Here is a 23,909-nt window from a genome sequence, read left to right on the forward strand (position 1 = left end):
CCCCCCACATATCAATTTTCGCAAATTATTTTTTGCCAATATTTAGTACGACGTCATTTGTTTATATTTGTTTGACTACGCTCAAAAGTTTCCCCGGCCCCCCACACGGAAAACCGATTTTCCAAGGTGAACCGATATCAAACAAATTCTGAGAGTAGTCAAACAAATGACATACTAAATATTAGCAAAAGAAAATTTGCAAAAAGTAAATTATATACGGTGGTGGGGGCTAAGGAAACGTTTCCCCAGCTCCCACACGGAAAACCGATTTTCCGAGGAGAGCCAACATTAAACAAATGCTTAGCGTAGTCAAACAAATACAAGCAAATGACGTACTAAATAATATAGGAAAAGAAAATTTGCGAAAATTGGTATATGGAGGGCTGGGGGAACGTACGTCATTATATATCATACTTATACTATTAAAATAATCATCTTTTTTCGAAAGTTTCAATTATATAGATACCATAATTATCACAATTCGCAATTTCACGTTCGTATTTTATTTATAGGTATACGTATAAAATGTATAGATCGCTGACACAGTAGATATATGTTTCTAAAAAAGGATTCCACAAGACATAAAACATTCACGAATGAATAGACTTAAGCAGTCATACACTGATATATACATATGTTAATAAAATTGGAAAAAATTGTAACGAATGCTTTTTCATCCTTAGGCGTCATGTGTATATTTTGTAAATGATTTAATGCTTGCATGATGGTTAACGACACCCAGGAGGCGCACATGATCTGCGCAGTTACACGATTGGCTAATATTATACAATAATAAACCTATATCCCTATATATATTATTATATAAACTATAATATACACACCTACGTACAATATACAACATAATAATATAATATTACAGTCGGCAATACATTATTGCGTGAGATTGCGACACGTGTGTAAACTTTTGCTATAGGTACCTCTGTTACGGGAGAATAAATATAGAAATGACAAGACTGTGCATATTCAAAGGATACAATATGTATTGATATAAGTTCAGAAATGTATTTCAAGTACTCTCTTGTTAATGGTGATTCAATTCAGTATATTTAATACACAACGATAAAACGAATATAATATACCTATAAATACCTACATTAGTATGTCTACATTGCCTACTCATTTTTAACAATTATATTATATGATATAATAATATGTGTATAATATATATAAGAACAAATTTTTAAATTTAGAATTTGTAAAATCTATAAATAATATTTTTTTTAATAATAAGCGCGATTGCACAAACGATTTTTATGCGGTTAATAAAATAAGGTTAAATAAATTAGTTACATTTTAAAAAGACTAAAAAAACTTAAGAAGCCATATCCATTCAGTGATAGAACTTAGTAACATGGATTTTAATATGTATATTATTTAAAAGAAAAATGTGAACTGCATTAGTAGATGATTTAAATAAAAACTTGTTCATATACCATTTAATTAAGACTTCTGCGTCACTGATACTACTTATACGATATATTAATACATTATAATCTATTAATTAGTGGATCTCGAATGTGTAAGTTCATTTCAAAGGGAGCCCGGTCAAGTGAAAAAAAAAATGTTATTGAAAAATATGTAGATACCTAGATACCTATTTATCTATTATGATTATTGTTGATAATTTCAATTAAAATTAAGTAAACCTATATATTGTTAGCCAGTTAAATATTAATTACTATATTATATTAATAATAGTAATAATAAATCTTATATGTAACGGACTGTTATATTTATCTGATTATCAACAATAATAATGTGTCCGGATTTTTTTGTACAACTGCTTTTAAGCATTTTAAAAATTCCGTACATACTTTACGTCGTATTATTCTCCTTGCGGGCTACGGGTCTCAAAAGCTTTGCCGATAACATAATGCGCATGACTTCCTGGAACAGGCTTTTGTTAATACTACATGTCAATTTTTGCTCACAGCTAATATTATTACCAAGACGGACGAGCTACAAATTGGTTATCAATGAGAATTAGCGCGTAAATCTTTTATTCATGAACCTTCGTAGAATTCGCGGAAGTGCACCGCGGCTGAATTTGATTCAAAAGAGGAAACTATTAGCTGAAAAGTTTCAGAACAGCTCGTCTATAAAATAATTTCACATATATGTAGGCCATAGCCTCTAGAGAATTAAAATATAAATAAAATATAAAAATAATAAGATAATTACAGGGTAGACTATTTTATTCTGTGATAGACTCAAGAGGAGTTTATTAAAAACGATTTACGATACCTTTAGACTTTATACAAATCCGTCTTCTTTTTTTGCGTTTTTATATTCAAATAGGTCTCGTAAAAATAAATATGGACGTTTATGTACATTATACACTCAAATTCGTGCGATCCACGACTGAAGAATGAAGATTTAAGACGTGTCTTCACCATGAATTAAGATAATATTATTCCGTCTACATTCTGTTGTCCGATTATAACCGTGGTTCCACCGGTGTCCGTGTCCGCGAAATATCTCGTATAAATGATGTGCTGCCATCTATGAAGTTGAATCAGTCAATTTTATTTATCAAAACGGATTTATGAATAATCAACGTGGATTTTATTACCCGACTTGTAATTTTTGAATAAATTATAAAACTATTTATTATAATTAAGTTTATAACCAAGTCATTATTTATTTTATTCGAATCTGTATTTTGCAACAACGTACATTTTTGCTACAACAGTGATAATAACAATATCGTTATCAATTATCATATTCTATTTATCATAAATCATAATAATATTATCATAAGCACCCGTTGTCGGTAATATTATGTCAACAAGTCAACTAAAAATTATTTAATTATTAGTTATTACAGTCTTGCAGACAAACAGACAATAGTATTTACTCTCAATAATGAATAAAAACTTCAACACAGAGTTCTAAAGTACCTATTCGAATAAGCACATCAATCGTACGCGATCATGGAATCTAGCGGTAAAAAGTGAGCGATATAACTGTGTTGTTCACTGTGAACTAAGAATGTTACAGTGTTAAAAATCATATTTCGCGGTGCAATGCTGTAGACCAGCCATGTCAAACGTAAAGTATCGATTAAACAAAAAACAAAGAATAAAATAAAATAAATGTGTAGACTGTACAAAAACATGTTGAGAAAAAAAAAACACTAAACAAAACGTGTAACAATATTATAGCCGAGAAAGTACCTATACATTAATAATAAAACGTATCATGCGTAAACTAAAATATATTATCTCAAAATCATAATATTACAAAATTAAAATTGTAGGTATATTTTTTTTTTTTATTATTCGCTTGATTTTTCAATAACCTTGGTAGCCACAAAATGCAAAATAAAAAAGGTGGAGTACTGCGCGTTTGACATGTCTGCTATAGACAAATAATAATGTTGTGTTATTATTGACATAATAGGTTGTCAAATTCATGTTTAGCCTGTTGACACCTTATCCTGAGGAATAGCTAGACCTTTAAAAAATAAACTTATTAATAGATAAAATAATAACTTTTTTTTTCTAGGTATGGATTGATTGTGCCAAAAAAAGCAACAGAGGTTCCGAGGAGGATTACTAATGTGTTTGGAGATGACAGTGATTCTGACTCTGAAACGTCAAAAAAACCCATTCAAGTATTTATCAATATAATACAGTAGAGTGTCGATTATCCTCATTAATTAGAACTGAATGGGTTGCAAATATTCAATTTGTGCGAATAATCAAACAACCATTGACAGTTTTAAAATAAAGTTAAAAACTAATTTACTAGATGTAATACCAAGTATAATATTCATACATAATATAAAAAATATAATAAAAATATATGTAATGTATTTATTTAAAATAATAATCAACTTTTTTTTTACAATTCACTACATTTGAGTGAGCTATAATTGATAAAAAAATAATCTCACATTTCATAATATGGACACAATAAAAGGAACATAACGAATAATAAAACTAATTAAAATTAAACTAAAAATAAATTTGTACGCATACATTTTGTAGTGCAGATAATTGACGGGCTGGATAATCGACGCTCCTCTGTATCAGTTTTTATAATTATTTATAAACAAAATAAATTTTCTATGCGATAATAATGTTCAATTATTTCAGTTGTGTTTCTTTTTGTTTCACATCCTTCAAAATTGTATTTAACTTAATATAAAAGTCTACAGTCACTTATTTTCTGTAATACCTACGGTTATGTAATAGTATGAAATTATGACGTATTAAATGACACATAATATAAGTCTAAAATGTAATACATTTAATATTATGTGTAATATATCATATTTAAAAATTAAACAAAATTTCTTTAATTTGATATTATTTAAATAATATGTAATGTATGTATATACATTTTTCTCGTTTATTTGAATTAAAATATGTTATATTCATAAATCTTTTTTTATTTAAAACATATAAGAATTTAATTTATTTCATACATTTCAGACTTATAATCAAACTAAAGCTCAACAAAGAAGTGCACAATTATCTATTGACAAGGCACTCAAAGAAGATGCAACAGTATTTCAGTATGATGAAGTTTATGATGACATGGAGAAAAAAAAAGAACATCACATTGAGAAAAAGAAAGATGTTAAGGTACATACAATATTAAATTGTAAATATTTTTTTTAAACATGTACCCACTAATAGTGTTATTACTACGTTTTAGCCGCGATACATACAAAAATTATTAGTCCAAGCTGAGAAACGCAAAATTGAATATGAACGTAGAAATGAAAGGTTAATTCAAAAAGAAAGAGAAGCCGAAGGAGACCAATTTAAAGACAAAGAAGCATTTGTCACTGCTTCGTACAAAGCAAAACTAGAAGAGTTAAAAAAACTGGATGAAGAAGACCTAAAGTTTTCCATGATTGAAGACATTAATGATGTTACAAAACAGAAAGACATGGGTAGTTTTTACAGGCATTTATTTAAAGAAGAATTATGCAAGAATGAAAATGATAAAATTGACGAAATGAAAAAACCCATTAAGAAGTCTGATGCAAGTCGTCAATATAGAAAACGTGCTTCTTCAAACACTTCAGAAGACGATAATAATGCTAATGATGATAGAGATACTGACATATCAGATTCTGATTCGTCTGTGGATTCAAAGCGTAGAAAAATTGAAAATCATGACGATAAAAAATCTCCAGATGAAATTGTAGATAAACCTGAAGAAAAATTAAAAGAATCAACTGTGGAAACAACAAAAATTGATGTAAAGGATACATCATCAAATGAAGAACCAAAATCAGAATCAAAAGAAGAAACTAAAGAGATACCTAAAGACAAAAAAGTCGAAAAAAATGAAAGTAAACCAAAAGAAATTAAACCCAAAATAAATATTTGGTTAAAGAGGACAGTTGGTAATGTTTTTGAAGAAGCACGTCAAAGATATTTTCAAAGACAAATGAAACAAACTAATCTACAATATGTTAGATCTTAAAAGTAATATTATTTTTATTTCACTAATAATATGCATAAAATAAATATATAATACAAATACATTTCTTATTCAAAAATATTATTGTATTTTATTTATAAATGTTTTTTTTTTATCATAAAATAATTTAACACAAAAATAAATAATTCTAAACATTTAAATAAAAAATTTTTGTTAAAAGTACAATAATAAATGGCAGATGTATAATTATCACAGTAGTTTGAAAATAATGGCATATAAATAGAAATTACCCTGAAAATGATATTTATAATCTACAATAGGATTTGTGATAAAAAATTATATTTTTAATATAAAATTTTTAAAATATACGTTTATATAGGAACATTATTGGAATGAAATTTTACTTAAAAATATATTATGTAGCTATGATAAATAATTAAATATATGATAATTTGAATATTTTTTTTAAAAAAAAAAGAAGACAATACATCATTTTATATAAATAAATGGTAATGAAGTATCTTTATAAACTATTCATTTTTTTTTTGTCTGTATAAAAAATGAAGACTTTAAAAGTACATAATCTATAAATATTTGATTCAAAACTGTTCTCAGTATACAAATATTTTTTTTACATATGAAAATAGTAAAAATAATATTTATGATAAGAAAATCAAATTATATTATAAATATTAAATGTATAAGTGTATCACAAACATTAATTTGATTTACAATTAAATCTGTACTGTCTTCTTAATTTAATAAAAAATGTCATAAGAAGTATTAATATTTATGTTTACACAAGATGATTTATAAAGCATAATGATTATTTAGTGGTAGAATATTAGAAATTACTATTCTACCACAAAAGATCAGAAATACTTAATGAATCTCCTTGTATTTACAAAAAATAATTTAACACAATATTAAAGTTCTGTAGAATTATTAAAAGCTATTACACATTCTCTACTACACAAAGGTCGCTTTTCCTTTTTAACAGTAAATTTTTTCCCTAAAAGTGATGTGTAACACTGATAACATTTAAAGCATGCTGGAGATTCGTGCCAGCTCAACTCTTGCCAACCAATTCTATTTTCACCAGCCACTATCATTTTGTGACAGGTTTCGCATTTCTAAACAAAATTATAGATACTAATTTATAAAACATACTGCACTTTGAAAGTATTTTATTAATAACTAATGTACATACTTTTCCATATTTATTTTGATAACAATCCAAACAAACAGGTTGTTTTTCAATCGACACATATTCTAATCCAGCTAATGGTTTGTCACATTCAAAACAACAAAAATGTCGAACATGGTAGGTATGTTCTTCAGCAATCGTATACTCTTTCAAAAATATCAACTAAAAAAAAATTATAAAACAATGATTACTATAGAATTAAAATGTAAAAAATAAAAGTTCTATCTCACCTCATCACAAGCATTGCATCGTGGTATATTTAAGATTTCAGCATAATGTCTTCCACAATAAACATTCCCATTATAATAGAAGTATACTAGATCAACTAATAATTCCTATATCATAGAAAAATATGTTAAAATATTAAAATATTAGTCTAGTAAATTTAATAAAACTTACCTCGCATGTAGAACAAACAAAACACGATGGATGCCAAAATACTTCTTTACCAGTACGTTCAGCCATAACGGCAACTTGACCAGGTATTACATTCTTATTACATTGCTTACAACGCAACTCTTTGCCATCAGATAAAATACATACATCAGCATTAGATGTTGTGAATTCATTTGGAGCTTCCCAGAGTGGATTTTTTAATGATTCGCCAATATCTTTATCATGATGCATAGGTTTGTAATTGTCATTCTGAATATTTGAGGAGAAATTCATCTGTTGTTGAGGTAAAGTTTCTGATACAGTTATGTTTGAATTTGGTCTTTGTGAAGTAATCACTTGCCTGTTACATTCAGCTGGGTTATTATTAACAGTGTCTAAAATATTGACATCTGGTTTATTGCTTCCAGAATAGCTTTTGTTCCCAATAAATGTACTCGGTGTCTTTAATTCAGTGTTAGACAACGGATATAAAAGTTCCGGGGGAGGCGGTGGAAATTCTTCTTCTTCGAGCGGTTGGTTATAACTTTTTTTAAATGGTTTTGGTGTAAGATTCATATTTTTAAACAATGGAATTGGATTTTTAGTGTTATCAAACAGTTTTTTGACCAAGCCTTGACCAACAGCATTCTCTTTTAAATTTTTTAAATAAGAACCCATAGCATCAGCTTCTTCAACAGTCAGATCATGACAAACATTTGCATTAAAATCATGTAAAGGAACTTGTTTTTCAAGTTGCTTGCGTCTGTAATAAGCTCCTTCAGTGCCACTAATAGGTAATTTGTCAGATGGTAACAACTGCATGTATTCTGAAGCTAGATCTTTATGAACATTAGGTGGGACCCAATCAAATTTAAATTCATTTTGATTTTGATCAGTTTCTTGTTTTTTGATAAATTGATCATCAGGTTTAATAATCATATTCAACACTAAAATAAAATTATTAAGCCAATTAAATAATATACATACATAAACCTATATTTTTTACAATACTATACCTGCTTTTATTGGTTGGTAATTTGATTTTGAATCGTTAAATAAAATATCCAACTGCTTATACTGATCTTCATCAACAATATTATGTTCTTCTTTTTTACATTTACAATTCATACACACCTTTCGCCAAAAATGTAAATCCAAGCCAGGACAAGCATCTCCACATTTTAAACAACTTGAACCAGATCCAACTTCATGAGCTAATTTATGATACTGAAAATAAAGTAATTATAAATAAATATTGTTATTAGATAAGTGGTATCAGGTTTCATTGATGAATAAGGTATAAAAAATTAATAATTGCTTGAAAACCAGTAATAAGTAATAAAAACCTAAAAAAAAACCAAATTTGAGGGTATAGGTACCTCCTGGAACCTGGTACATTTTTAAAACATTTTACCTCCCCCCCCAAGTTCATAAATTGGAAGTAGTGTCACTGGACGTTCCCTTCCCTCACGTTGTCACATCTAGTAATCTATTGTATCTAATTTACTTATTGTTTTTCTATGTAAACAGATTGTAGGTAAATATCTTTTATAAAAAAATTTAAAAAAAAGGTACCTCTTATATTTTTAATGTGTTTTTTAAAATGTATACAAATCTACTATAAGTATATGTACACAAAAAAACCATGGTGGGAGGAATAAATCACAACCAATATGAATTATAAACCAAAAAAATAAACATATTATGTTTAATCAATGCTAATAAATCAACTTTGTAATGTGTCAGGAGATGGGTATTACAAAATCACAAAAATAAACGATCAAAAATGATTTTGTAAATTATTATTACAGATGGTATAGTAAAAATTGCTCAATATTTAGTTATTAATTTAGAGAAAAAATAGATGAAAAAAAACGTGCTTCTTTAAATTAAAATCTTTTTACAGATAAACCTATGTTATTTATTTTAAACTAAAAAAGATTATTAATGTGATTTGGTAATGTACTTAAATTACTATTACAGTAGGTTGGTACAAAATGTAAAATTTACTTTAAATTTGAATAAAACGATTCTTGTGCAAAAACAACGTATTATTATTTTATTGATTAAAATGTAGGTACCTACTTAATGGAATTGATGATTGTAAATAACTAAAATATTGTATGTACGTACTTTTTTGTGTTTGTTCTCCAACCTCGAAACCCATTCGGGTGTTTTAAAGTGTTCTTCCGGTTCCAAAGCCATTGTTCGATGTAAAATATTGTGTAAATGGCTTTTTCTTTTCGTATGCTAAAGAGTATTGAAGCTGTGAAAAAAAACTAATTTTCTCGTTGGAATATTGCACTATTGTCATATAAACAGAGTGCGAATTTTAACAGGCACACACGAAGCAAACGTAAGCTGAGTGACGAAACAATGAATCATCGTCATAGCATTGAACGTGTTGTATGGTCATAGTAGATTAAGTTTATCGAAATAATGAGTGGAGGAAAAAACGAACGAACGGTTAGCAACACAATATCGAATACTGTATAAAGTATATTAAGTTGTTTACACACCTCCCGTCTGGAGATGACGTCAGCGACGAAGAATTTCAATGAGACTAAACAAAACCTACTACCGACGACTTGTGGATTGCAACTGAGTCGGGGTCGGGGACACGATAAACAGATGGGGAGAGAGATGAACGCGGAAAGACGATTGAAAACCGCCCAACTACGAGGCACGAGCTTAGTGCAATACTGCCTTATACCTAGTTATAATAATATTATAGTGGACAATGCTCTAATGGCTAGCGCTTAACTCCTAACTGACAACTCAACTGTCAAACGCCAACTGGCAACTGGGGGTTTACTATTCAATGTTTACATTATTATTTAATATTTATCTAGTTATTTGTCACGGTCACGGCCCTGTGGCCCACGAAGACACTGACGACCGGCTTAGGAGCAGAATGAGCCGATAAGAAGATTTAATTAATAAATGATAAAATTGATAACGATCACTTATTGTACTCGTTTGTCTGTTCAGACTGCTGACTGTTCAGAGTTTCAGACCACGGTTAAAGAAAATGAGAACATTCGAGGGCCTTGAATAAATTAAATCTATTCTGTAGTCAAGACTCAAGGTTCAGAGTGCAGAGGTCTAAATACTTGAACCTAACCGTCTTATTACCTATTACCTATACAGGTGGATATCTTAGATATCTACGAATCTAGGAAATAAAGCTCCATACTTACTAAATAGATACATAATGCTTTTTTATTAAAAGATATTATATTAACCTTAGTTCGTAGTGTACATAATATATTTACATATCCTTTTAATAATATTTAATAAAATAATATACCTATCATTGTTTTTCATTAATTATTAAATTATTTTATTATATTATATTGCATTATTGTACACGGTGCACTTAATTTATTATACTAAGTAGTATACCTAGATATAACATCAAATAAAATAATAACTATTTATATATTTATATCGTAGTTAAAAATGTTAAAATAATATTATATTAAATTGATTATGGTTGTAGAATGTAGATATGTAATATGTTAAAATAAAAGTGTTACTTGATTATTGAAATAGTATAAGTTTATTGTTTAAAATTAAAAATTATAAAATGTATAATATAATAAAAAAATAGTCGTGAACTTATTTGGTATGGCGTTTTTCCTACAGCCAGAGCATTTTTTTACCAGACCTATCTTTAAATCGGTTCATTTATCCGATGTACAAACTTTCCGGTCTTACCGATTATGTATTTAGTAACGATGAAATGTAAGTAAAGTTTGTAAGTATAATGTATAAAATTGGAACGTATAGAGAAAAAAACCCATTATTGCAATAAATTAGATTAGATTATTGTCATAACTCAAGTCATTCTGATCCATTATTATATTCTGTATTATAGACTTACATAAGGTACCTATATCAAGTTATACGACTATGCCTGTAATAAAATTGATTGCAATACCTACGTTCCGAAATTAATTATAGAATATACTATTCTATAAACAATAGTCCTACATACTTAAACGAAATTTAAAGTTAACAATGTGATAAATATAAAATTTCAAAAGAATAAAATACGATATAACTTCCATTATGCTGCTGAGATCGTAAATCGTGATTAAGACGCTAAAAATAATTTAAAATTACGTGTTTGAAATTTGAAAATCATTGAACAGTTAGTGAACTAATTACAAAATCAAAGGTAATTATTAGCTGTAGACTTGTATTTTGTAAGTTGTAACTTCAACGGTCATAACAATAAAATCATTAGGTTTAGGTATTATATTATAATAATTTGATATATTATTATTTTATAGTCTTATAAGTAGTGATGGATAAATACCCAGTAAATATATAATTGGTAAATTCCCTTGTTATTTATCTGGTATTTTGGGCAATTCAAACCAAAATTATTCAATAACATTTACGAACAAATGTTAACAGTGTGCTGATCCAAGTCAAAATACCCATATTTAATTTAATACATATTATGTAGAAAGTTGATGAGATAATTTTTTGAAAAAAATAATCAAATTAATAAAAAAAAAAATATTTTTACACCAGAAAAAATAAAATGTTCATAAGCTTACTGTTGTTATATTATCTAAAATAAAAAATAAACATAAAGACTAAGATATAACAATTTAGGCTAGTATAGCCATATTTATATAAGTAAAAAATACACAATTTTTCAAGGGTAAATTTGATGTGGGGTAAATACTGATGACATTATGAAACATTAAATTATAATCGTTATTTTTTTTCGTGCTCTTATCTAAGACCATGCTCTTTTCGACAGAATTAAACAATTTAATTAAGCTATAAATAATAGCTTTTTGTATAGCAAGATTTCAATTTGCTTACACCAAAGGTATATAACCTACCTAAAGCCAAGCTAATAAATTTTTTGAAAATAACATATGTTTTCATTATTTTTAATTTGTAAAAATGTTTCATCTTCCATCACTTGCTTATACATATATATTTTTGTTCGCTTGAATAAAAAACATTCATTAACAATTTAAAAATAATATTATTAATTGGCAATTACTATACATATATTTGTATAATAATCACAATAATTTCAAACTTTTAAAATTAAATACTTGGAAATATTTATATTTATTAACACTAGTTAGAGTATAAAATTGTTTAGTAACAATGTAACATCATTAATAAATAGAAATAACTTTGTCTTCATCAATTTCCATCGGTTCATTTTCTGTTTTTACTTCTTCTTTCACTTCATTTGTTTGTAAGCTAGCCAATCTCTTTATAACCGCTAATGTATATTTGTTGTAATCACAACTGTAAAATTATAAAATATTGAATTTTTTTAATTCATATTTATAAATATAAAATAAAAACATCACATATTCAGTTACTCTGTCTTATTCTTATAACAAGAATACATGATATTATTTTTCATAATCAATACTTACACCTTTGATAAATCTGTAAATTTTTTAGATAAATTTTTATATAGAGTTAAAATTATGGTCTGGTGAGGTTGATATGAGTTTAGCAGGAACATAATCCACTGCACATAAAATTCTATGTGTATTGTAGATCCTAAGAGTATTGCAATGTGTTTCATAATTTTTTCAGCATACATTTGTGGCAATGAAACTACAGTTAGTTCAACTATAATAAAACATTGAATAAAAGACATATAAATATACACATTACTATTATTTAATTTTTCAATATTTAAAAACTAAGATACTCACTATCTTTTGATGGTATAGATTCTAATATTTCAGTAATTAGATTTGATTCATTGAGACGCAGTGCCATCATTAATGCTGGAAAATATTAAAAAATATTTAAAAATTTAATATTAAAAATATATATAATTATAAATTAGACTCACCAGACGCATACTCTTTTTTAAGCAAAGTGTCTCTTGTTGTCTTTGTTGTTATTCCTAGTTCCAAAAGGAATGGGTCAAATATGAACCCATTATTAAGTGAATATACCAAAACACCTTCTGTAGTAGCAGCTGACCATGATAAACCTAATTAAAAGATATGTTAGAAACATTTTAATAATAAAAAAAAACCTTTATTAATTATTACCAGTTGGAGAAAATTTGACATCAAAAACATTAACTTCTGGCTTAAATGTTCTTGCTGCCAAATCACCTTTATGTACACCAGGTAATTTTAATCTAACATTTCCTCCTTCTCTTGTTTCGCGTTCTTCAATAAGATCTATATTCCCGAATTCTGTCATTTTACGTCGGTTGACAACATCCTAATAATTAAAATATACATAATATATCAATAAAATAGAATAAAATTGTTCATTATTAGTTTAAGTTACTCACAAGTACTGCATCAAACGATTGGTTTTGTGTAATTTCAAATTTTTTTAATAAAATACCTTCAGCAACATTATAAATACAAACATTTTTGGATTGGCCTCCAGCAATAACAAATTGTCCATCAGCTGAATAACAAACTGAGTTAAATGCTCTATAAAAAGATAAACACTCTTATTTGATATAACAAAAATTAAAAATATAAAAATGTTAAAAGTATAGGCATGTACATACTTTAATTAATAATTTTAATGTATTCTTAGAAAGATAGGCTTCTTAAGTTAAAAATAAGTTAAGATTCAGGATTGATAGTGAACATAATTAATAATTATATACTTTTAGTACCTCCCAAATTAATCTCTAGTTGCATAATAGTAGAAAATGAATTTTAAGTACATTTTTAGTTAGTCATCAGACAATTTCTGTACATACCTAGGTGGCTGATTATTGATCAATATTTAATTATAAAAATGAAAATTGTTATACTTTGCTTGAAGATTTTTTTTAGCTGTGATGAGATCTGTATCTGTTCGACCACTTCCAAGATCATTTCTGCCCTCAATACTAGCAACTTGAGTTGAAGTACGAACGTCAAAAAATAATAATTGACCGTCCAATGTAGCAACAACTACTTCTTTTCCATCAGGACGAAATGCAACACATAAACCTAAATAATACGAACGCTGGATTTATAAATACCTAATTATACAACATATTAATTAATATATTAATCACCATCAGCAAAGAGTTGAATAGTTTCATGATCAGAGGCATTTTCTACAGCATTCCAAATACGTAATGTTTTATCCCAACTAGCAGTTACTAATGTAGTACTAGAAATTGTGGGACTAAATGCTAAGCTCACTATTGGTCCTTCATGTCCTGACAAAACCTAAAACAATATCATTGAATTAGTTGTGGTTAAGTGTTTAATTTTCAGTATTTTAAATATGAATACTTCTAAAAGTTTGCCAATTTTCATGGACCACAGGTATGCTTCAAAAACATCTTGTCCACCAGCAGCGATAAACTCTCCAGTAGAGTCAATAGATACACAACTAAATTGTACAGGTCGAGGGGACACAAATGTTTTGAAGTTACGGTATCTAAAAAATAAATGTATAATAATACTATAAAATTATTGATGAACATATTCTTACCTTATAAGATCAAAAGCACGAACTGTACCATCCAGAGATGCAGATATTATAAATTTTTTGTTAGGAGCAAATACTATGTCTGTAACAGTACTTGTATGTTCTAAGAACGTAACAAAGCAAAATCCTGATTGGTTATTCCATAATTTCACCTAAAATTTAAAAAAATGATGTGCAATTTATAAGGATATGATATGCATAATTTTTGTTACTGTCACAAATATAAAATATAGAATATTAATGTTTGACATATGTGTATTATAATCTAATAATATTATTAGAAAATTTTAATTCTTCCAGGCTGTGTTAATAATATTTAATTATTAATATTATATTGTCTTATACTACTATTTATCTTTTACTAGCTATACTTATATAATGGCTTTAAAGTTTGTATCTATTTTAATGACTGAAATTTACTAAATATATTAAGTAATATTGATTATAATATATAAATGACGAATACAATTTGGAAGACTAATATTAAAGTATTATAGAAAAATATCTAATGGGAAACTAAGATGGATGAAATAAATCCACGAGTTTTTATTACATTCTTTTATTTTATAGCATGCAATTGTATTAATAAATTACTTTTCCGTCTTCACCACCAGTGGCTATATATACAGAGTCACCTGAATATGTCAAACAAGATACTTCAGAACCGTGTGCCTGTTGTTTCATAACATATGTTTCACTTTGCCATTCCCAAACCAATAATTGACCATGTCCTTTACAGCCAATTGCAATCCAATCACCAGCATTATTTAACACTATTGTACTAATACTGGTATCTGAAATACTGACAACATAAACCAATAAATAATGTTTAAAGATAAAATGTAAGTTAGACAAACTTTAAAGAGTGAATAAGTGTTTTCCCAACAGTCTCGAAAATTAAAAATGATCCATTTGAGAAGCCAGTTACAAGGATTTTGACCTTTTTATGATAATCAGCAGCAGTCATTTTCAAATTGTTATGTTCATCTTTTATAAAATCATTTAGATAATATGTTGATAATTTACGGTAACTCAATACATTTTTATTATCCAAAAGTAATTGCTTTTTATTATATTTTTCTGAAATAATATCATACACAAAATAATTAAAAAAAATTAATTTTGTTTTCATGAGTAGGTACCTTCTTTATTAATGATATAACGTTCTCTGTCTTCTCCTTTGGATAAATCAATTTCATCTTCTTCATCATCATTTAATTTTAATCGTTTATTATTAACTGATTCAACAGTAGTCAATTGATTTAATAATAGTGAACATTGCCAAACAGATAAATGGCCATTTCTGTAATTATAATTGTTTAAAGAATTAGCCTAGTTTATGAAATAATTTAAAATCCAATTCATAACATACCGGGTGACAACCATTAAGTCAAGTGAATTTTCTTCAAAAAATATTCCAACTATAGTATCAGGATGTCCAGTTAATGAATATGGTCTAAAATTTGAGTAATTTCCTATTGTATAGAGCCTCACAGTAGCATCTTTACTGCCCACGGCTAAAATACTGAAAAATTAAAAGAATGTTTCATAACTATTATAAGTACTTAGTATACAGTATAAGTAGGGTTATGGTTACATCGATCTAAGTTCTTATTTAGTTATTTAGGATAGCAAACTGCTATCAAATGCTTCCAGCGAACATACCAAATTTGATAAGTTAAGTTGTGCGATAAGAAATTACTGAAATATACCTAATACTATCAATAATTAGTAATTTGTAAGATTTTTTATAATTATTGTTAAGATAATCAGTATATTATGCAGAAATTTCAAACATTAGATAACAAATACTAAATAATATATTAGTATTCTAGTCTGTAATGCTAAATAGATAAAAAAGTATATCATATGATATACCTTGAATCATCAGTCCATGCAACATATGTGGTATCTCCAAGAATATCACTGAAAACTCGTTCCAATGCAAACTGATTGAACTGTCCAATAAAATGACCAGGTGTTTGCAATATAAAAACTAAAAAAAGATTAATACATTAAACTTTAAACTTTATACATATAAATATTTTATATCAAACTTACTTTTGTTGAGCTTACAAGCAGCTATATGTTTTCCATCAGGACTAAATCTCAGGTGAAGCACTCGTTCATTGAAACGATACTTGTGAATTACTCTATTGCTTACTAAGCTGATTAAATCCGCTTCTCCAACTAAATACGGTTAATAAAATCATAATATAAGTAATTTATTAGGTTTTTAAAGATAATTTCAATACCTTCGTTTACAGCAAACAAAAGATTGCCATCTGGTGACAGAGCTATTTGTTCATAATTGTGTGAACTTTCCACTGGTAATGTAAATGATGTATTACTATAATAAAATAAAAATTACATGCCATTCTAAGAAACAAAATTTAAAAATTATAAAAATTTATACTTCTTGAGATCAAATTTTGATATCCGATTTCCCACTGGACTGATGACAGAATTTCCATCAGGTGTAAAAGTCAAATTCCCTTCACGGTAAACAGTTCCAAGAACATTGGAAAACTAAATTTAAAAATATAATTAAAAGTTTAAAATGATTATTATATTACTATATTGGACTACTTTTAACAAGTTTTACCTTGTAATTGAATCTCATTATGCACAGCACGACAAACAAGGTAATGACTCTGTTGTATTTCGTTAGACAATAATAAGAATTTAAAATTATAAAGTTGAGTTAAGCAACATAAACTAAGAACTAAGAATAACTATGGAAGTATGGCTATTGGCTATCGTAAATCATAATTCATATTTTAGTTATTTTACAGTGACAACAACGAACTAGTAAGAAGCGGTAAGTAAGATAAATTGTAACTGTTGTAAGCACGTGGATCGAATGCCATTATCAGTCTATCATATCAGTTATCAGTGATCACCATATCACTATACACTAAAAATTGAAAAAATGTAAAGTATTTTTTTAAAACAATTATTTTTTTTAGTTTAAAAGTTATAAATTCTTAGTAATACCTAAACTCGATTTAGGATAATTTAGTCATAAAAAATGGTTTGAATTAATATTTTTCATAAAATCGAAAGTTTAGGTAATCGTTTAGATTATAATTACTAATTAGATATAAAAAATTATTTACTGTACAATAATATTATGTAAAAACTATAACAACTGTTCGAAGCGCATTCTGGTGGATGTGATAATTCTGGACCACTTTGCATTGTTCATGATAATGTTATATCTTAGTATCTAATATCATAGTAGTAACTAGTTAGTAGTTGTAACATGTATGCACGATATAGATTTAATATTAAAATCCATGTTCATGAATTTATGATCTAGTTGATCTTTGATCTACAATCTACACAGTATTTAATACATTTCTGTATATCACCACATTAACTCCATCACAAAACAACTGCTATCTTAGTTAATGAATTGTTGATTTATTTTTAAATTTTCAGTTAATACATGATATAATTGTTGCTTTTCTGTTCGATTTTTTTTTTTGGACAAGGTAAATGTTTTTAAAAAATATTATTCAATTTAATATTTTGCTGAACTATAAAAAGAACAAATTAAGATTTATAAATAACAGTAAAAATATATTTGAAAAAAAGCCATGATTTTTATTTTTTTAATACCTTATACAAAAAAATGTTCTATATCTTAATTTAAATTCTTATTTATAGATCCAATCCATTATGATGTTGCGCAGATCAAAACGTACCTGTAAACCAAAAGAAACTGTTGAAAATAATTCTCGTGAACCTCCAATCAAACGTAAACGTGGTCATCGACTAGAAGTTTCTGTTATTGATTCATCAACTGATGATAACAGTTCTGATGATGAATTGGTTGAAACTCACAATACTTTCATGAAAAATTCTTGTACTTTAAATTTATCAGAATCAGATAGCGATAATGATAGTCAAGACTTTAACAAGCCCAATGTAAAAGCATTAGAACAGTCTGATACTGAAAGTGAAGTTGATGACAATGTTTGTCAAACAAATTTTGATTTCACTACTCTTTCAAATCCTCAAGATACCATAGAACTTTCTAAAAGTGATGAAAAATCTAAGACTGTTGACACATTGGTGGACAATAGTCTTTATGATAATATGGATGTTGCCAAAATATTATCTGTAGGAGAAGGAGTTAATTTAGGAACTGTGTTAAACGATGTTGATGATACTGTAACAAAAGAAATGAAACGTAATGATGACTATACTATTCCTGAAATGGTTGAAATCACTGTTAAACTTCCAAATGATATGAAGTGTAAAAAAGGTCAAGATATGGAAAATATTCTCAGGAGACGTATGAATACAATATGTAAGGATACTCAAGTTTTAATTCATAAAGTAAATTTACTTTTATGGATCTCTTATGGTAATCATTTGAACAATGTTCTTAATTCACCAGAAGTTATGGGTTCAGCATTATCTCTAGTACCTTCTAAAAAAGCATATCCACCAAAGCAGTGTGATTTAAATTATTTAGAAAATTATATAAAATGGTTTTCTAAAACAATAAAATTAACTTCAAAAACTGATCCATTATGTGAAATAAATGTATTATCTTTAATTGACCGATTTTCAAAATGTGAAGCTAAAACAAGATATGAACTGATTGCAATGTTTATTTCTATTTTAAGATCATTAGGATTGAATGTACGGTTAGTGATTAATTTAAATGTTGTCTCAATCAAACCAAGTTCTGAACAATTGTTGGGTCCTTTAGTTGAGGATGATCATATGAAACCATCAACTAGTAAATCAAATGTAGATAATAAAAAGAAAACTTCATCAAAATCAGAATATTTCAATAAAAAATCAAATAAACTTAAAAATTCTAAAAAAGAAATTAAAAATAATGAAATAGATAATGGGAAAAAAAAATCCAAAGTAAATAAAATTATGTATCAAAATAGTTCTTCAAGTGATCAAGAAGATGATATTTTTGTAAAAAGCAAAACAAATGCTAAATCTGAGTATTTTAATAAAGTATCAAACAAAGCACGATCTAGTTTAGAAAAAGATGAATCAAAAAAATTAAAATCGGTTGACCAAAAAAAAGTATCAAAAAAAAAATCTAAAATAAGTGAAAAAATTGATCGCCGTGTTCTTTCAACTGATGAAGATGATCATTCAATACAGGATAGTGAAACAGTTGTTAAAAAAAAAGTGAAAAATGATTTTTGGGTGGAAGTATTCCTAGAAATGGAAGAAAAATGGTTTTGTGTGGATGTTATTGGTCAGCGTATTCATTGTATCAAAGAAATATATGTTAGTTAATTCATAAATTGTATATAGCAATAGTATTTACTATTTTATACATATTGAAATATTTTTTGGTAGTGGAGTTTATAATATTAGTTTTATTTCATTTTATTTTATAAAAAGTATTTTATTTTTACATTTTGTATTTTATAGAATGGTACATCTCATCCTATGCGTTATGTTTTGGCTTGGTATAATGACAATAGTATCAAAGATATTACAAAACGATATGATCCATATTTTCATACTCTAACACGAAAAATCCGCGTGGATCCTAAATGGTGGAAAACTACTTTACGACCTTACAGTCCTACCGGGTCAGCAAGAGAACGTGAGGAGGATGAAGAACTAGATAAACAATTAGAAGATATACCATTACCTAAAACAGTTTCAGAGTTAGTTTAATGATAATTTTTTATTTAAATTTTACACCAAGCATGATTATTCAAAGTTATTATGCTTATTATTATTAAAATGTTTGTTTAAGGTATAAAAATCATCCATTGTATGCCTTATCAAGACATTTGCTAAAATTTCAAGCCATTTATCCGCCAGAACCACCAATTGTTGGACATGTTAGAAATGAACCAGTTTATCTACGAGAATATGTTCACGAGCTTAATGGTAGAGAAAATTGGCTAAAAGAAGCTCGTGTAGTTAAAATGGGAGAAAAATCATATAAACAAGTTAAAGCTCGCCCTAGGTTTGATCGGGTCAGTTACTTATGTCTATTATTATCAATCTGATTTATTATTAATTATATACATTACAGAATGGTGTACGAACAGATCCTCCACCATTAGAATTATTTGGTTATTGGCAAACTGAACCATACGATCCTCCAACTGCTACTAATGGTCAAGTTCCTAGAAATTGTTATGGCAATGTTGATTTGTTTAAACCTTGCATGTTACCCAAAGGAACTGTTCATCTTCAACGTATGCATACAAATAAGACTATTATAACTAAATAAGTTGTTATTTGTAATTGTTCATCATATTAATTTATCATTTTTTATTTTAGTTCCTGGATTACTGCGTATAGCAAAAAAATTGAACATTGATTGTGCTCCTGCAGTTGTAGGTTTTGACTTTCACGCAGGTGGATCCCATCCAGTAAATGACGGTTTTGTAGTATGTCAAGAATATAAGGATACTTTAATAGATGCATGGAACCAAGAAATTGAGGAAAGTCGTAAGCGAGAGCAAAAAAGATATGAAGATAGAGTTTATGGTAATTGGAAACGATTAGTAAGAGCTCTCCTTATTCGTGAACGTTTGAAAATCAAGTATAATTACTTTGGAGGCGATAAAGAAGGTCAGTCTACATCTAAGACAACCGATGGCAGAAAATAAAATCTATATATGAGTTTATTTAATTTTAATTAATGAAGTTTGTATTTTGTAGAATTAATAATTTAAGTATTAATATTTAATTACAACAGTATTATTAATTTTATTTTAGTTGTTTTGTTAAAAAGTATTTATATTGTGATCCTTATTAATAAAATTTAAAAATGTATTTTGTTATTAATAATGCTATTTATAATTTGAAAGAATAAAGAATAGTTATTATCAAAAAATCGAATTTAATTAAAAATATGTATTTTTAATTGTATATTAGTAATATTTAGTATTCAATTTTGGACAAAGTGTAAAGATTAATTTATAATAATAGGTATTATAATAGATGATTTTTATATGTACCTTGTGGTTTGTACCTATTGTACTTATTAGCTATGCTATTGAGCAATGGAGTAATGACTAATGAAAGTCAGTATTGATATAGGTATTAATAGTCAACACAAACTTTTTGTTCAAGTCTTCTGTTAGATAAAACAGTATTAAAATATATTTAAAAAACTTGACTAACTAATCAAAAACGATTCAAAGTCAAAAAATGTTCCTAAATATATATATTTTTTAAATATCTAGGTAAATTTAAAATTATATTAACTGAAAACAAGGTAAAATTAATATTAATCTAATGTACAATACATATTGTATTTTTTTAAACATGAAATTCATAAAATATTGCAAATTCACAACTAGTAGTAGACAAATTCGAATGATTTATGACTCTTTGGGTTTTAATAGGTACGTTTTTATAACTATTCGATCATTCGATGGATGGTTGTAATAAATAAGAATAGGTCGTGAAGAATTTTTATTCAACTGATGCGTCCTATTAGAGTTTGTGTAGTCACAATATATTATATTATATCGTAATATATTATGTAAACATAATGCCTACAATACATTTTGAATAACCACCGTAACGGCGTAAAAGCATGTAGAAGTGGATCTTTTCCAATAAAGAATACATATTAGGTACCTACCTATGTATAATAGGTGATTGATGTGTATGTGTATCTTAAGAACTACTAAACGCGTACACACTACACAATATGGAGGTTTTAGAAGCCACCCCTGCCCCGTAACTTCAGAAAAATATAAAATAAAAATACTAAAGAATGAAAGCAGTTTGTGTCGATGAACTTCTAATTACATGTATGAAAATGTACAACTTTAAATCCCCAAAAAAAAAAAAAATACAAAATACAGTAATTACTGTACAGACGGCGATGCCACGAAAACTATTTGATCGGGAATTGATGGGAATCGGACGAGAATATTTTCCTAAGAGGCTAAATCTGAGTGGACAGACCGATGAAAAATATCGTACAGACTTAGCCGCGACGGCCGCAACACGCTTACACCAATACTGTAACGGCATAGTAGACCATAATAGGCGGCTGTTGTGCAGTCATTTCGGCCGACTGTTGGTACACGTCTATACTGTGAAGTGTGAAATTGCAATACCTACTGACGAACGCCCTGGAAAATTGGTTTTCCACCGTTTGCTGAGTGTATACGGTATAGGATCGCGGTATAAGAGTTTATACAAGCAACCGTGGTATGAACGCGGCCAATACGACCGCTGTATAATATATTATTTATGTCTGTATAGTAAGTACACTCTACTGATCAGGGACGTACACAGGGAGATGTTTTGGGTGTTCAAAACCCCCCGAAATACTTGAGTTTTTGCGTGGTTATTTACTTATTCAATTTTAATGTTAATTTTGTTATATCAATGTTTGTATTAAAAAAAAGTATTTTAAGTATACCTAGCTTCACTAACACTTCCAGATTACCCAACTAGACGCCTCAAGAGAAAATGGTGCCGTGATTTGATAACTTAAGTTAAAACTTACAAATGTAAGAGGTGTCACAAATGTGTGATTCCCTCCTCATGTGCTTATTCCTGTTAATTGTCTGTAAATTTATTATTATTACTTATTGTACTATGTATAGATCGTAATTCTTAAAATTAAGTCAAATATATTTTAAAAAAAAAAAGTATACCTAATTTTCACATGTTTTTTTTATATATTTATTTAAAACAAGATCTACTTTTTCCAATAACTAATTTTCAAAAACACCCCCAAAACTTTTTTCTGTGTACATCTCTGCTACTGATTCCATTAATGTATTATGTATAGCAATATTAGTAACAAACTAATAACAACCGTCCACAAGTAACAACATAATATAGGTAAGTAATGAATCCTCGAAAAACTCTGCGTATTATTCGATTTTAAAATAAATAAAAAATGGATTTTTCACTCGACTTTTATTCCATCGAACTTTAAAGTAGAACTGTGAAATACCACAAATTTATAACACATAACTATCGACACTCACACATTCTCAAACGCAACCATGAACCAGGTTTTCAAACTACAATAACATACAAACTTAAAATAAAAGCATATAGTAAATTAATTGACAATATTTGGTCTGTATTAAAAATAAAAATAGTTCTTATTCTTTTTATAATACAGTAATTAGCAAATTATATATTAAAATGAATGGTGGGAGACATAACTCATAAGCGCCAAAATGAGATAAAAAATGTACGTTTCATACAAAAGCACCAAAATTCTAGGTACCTACCTACCTGTAATATGTGAATATGCTACGACTAATTATAGATACATAAACATAACCTAACCGTGTCTATATGGCTGTATGCTTCATTCCAAATGCAGTCGATGCAGATGTTAAATTTAGAATTATATTGTTTAGTTTGTAAACCCCAAACGTATAGGTTATCTATAAATCTAAATAGACAACGACAAATGTATTATCTGATTACGTAGTGCGTGAGCAGT

General features: G+C 27.5%; 4 protein-coding genes across 4 annotated transcripts; 2 read left to right on the plus strand and 2 right to left on the minus strand.

The window, feature by feature from the left end:
• The first annotated feature begins 2,773 nt into the window (after positions 1–2,773).
• Positions 2,774–5,533, plus strand: LOC113548212 (nuclear speckle splicing regulatory protein 1). Its single transcript, XM_026948971.1, has 4 exons — positions 2,774–2,974; positions 3,529–3,637; positions 4,461–4,613; positions 4,687–5,533. The coding sequence occupies exons 1-4, from the start codon at positions 2,955–2,957 to the stop codon at positions 5,464–5,466; spliced, it is 1,062 nt and encodes a 353-aa protein (XP_026804772.1). The 5' UTR covers positions 2,774–2,954; the 3' UTR covers positions 5,467–5,533.
• A 637-nt stretch (positions 5,534–6,170) lies between these two features.
• LOC113560950 (testin-like) lies at positions 6,171–9,882 on the minus strand. Its single transcript, XM_026967087.1, has 6 exons — positions 9,140–9,882; positions 8,023–8,233; positions 7,031–7,953; positions 6,862–6,966; positions 6,635–6,793; positions 6,171–6,557 (listed from the first exon to the last, which is right to left on the minus strand). The coding sequence occupies exons 1-6, from the start codon at positions 9,209–9,211 to the stop codon at positions 6,351–6,353; spliced, it is 1,677 nt and encodes a 558-aa protein (XP_026822888.1). The 5' UTR covers positions 9,212–9,882; the 3' UTR covers positions 6,171–6,350.
• A 2,203-nt stretch (positions 9,883–12,085) lies between these two features.
• LOC113560647 (periodic tryptophan protein 2 homolog) lies at positions 12,086–17,381 on the minus strand. Its single transcript, XM_026966652.1, has 19 exons — positions 17,073–17,381; positions 16,884–16,996; positions 16,723–16,817; positions 16,529–16,657; positions 16,346–16,463; positions 15,840–15,992; positions 15,610–15,770; positions 15,325–15,547; positions 15,062–15,269; positions 14,471–14,619; positions 14,269–14,416; positions 14,046–14,202; positions 13,797–13,977; positions 13,317–13,464; positions 13,066–13,243; positions 12,861–13,004; positions 12,718–12,792; positions 12,430–12,631; positions 12,086–12,295 (listed from the first exon to the last, which is right to left on the minus strand). The coding sequence occupies exons 1-19, from the start codon at positions 17,088–17,090 to the stop codon at positions 12,160–12,162; spliced, it is 2,736 nt and encodes a 911-aa protein (XP_026822453.1). The 5' UTR covers positions 17,091–17,381; the 3' UTR covers positions 12,086–12,159.
• A 335-nt stretch (positions 17,382–17,716) lies between these two features.
• LOC113560624 (DNA repair protein complementing XP-C cells) lies at positions 17,717–21,188 on the plus strand. Its single transcript, XM_026966613.1, has 6 exons — positions 17,717–17,964; positions 18,140–19,738; positions 19,886–20,127; positions 20,220–20,445; positions 20,505–20,670; positions 20,756–21,188. Exons 2-6 carry the CDS (start codon positions 18,152–18,154, stop codon positions 21,085–21,087), a joined length of 2,553 nt encoding a protein of 850 aa, XP_026822414.1. The 5' UTR covers positions 17,717–17,964; positions 18,140–18,151; the 3' UTR covers positions 21,088–21,188.
• The last annotated feature ends 2,721 nt before the right edge of the window (positions 21,189–23,909 follow it).

This window comes from Rhopalosiphum maidis, chromosome 4 (genome assembly GCF_003676215.2).
Source record: "Rhopalosiphum maidis isolate BTI-1 chromosome 4, ASM367621v3, whole genome shotgun sequence".
Taxonomy (NCBI): domain Eukaryota; kingdom Metazoa; phylum Arthropoda; class Insecta; order Hemiptera; family Aphididae; genus Rhopalosiphum; species Rhopalosiphum maidis.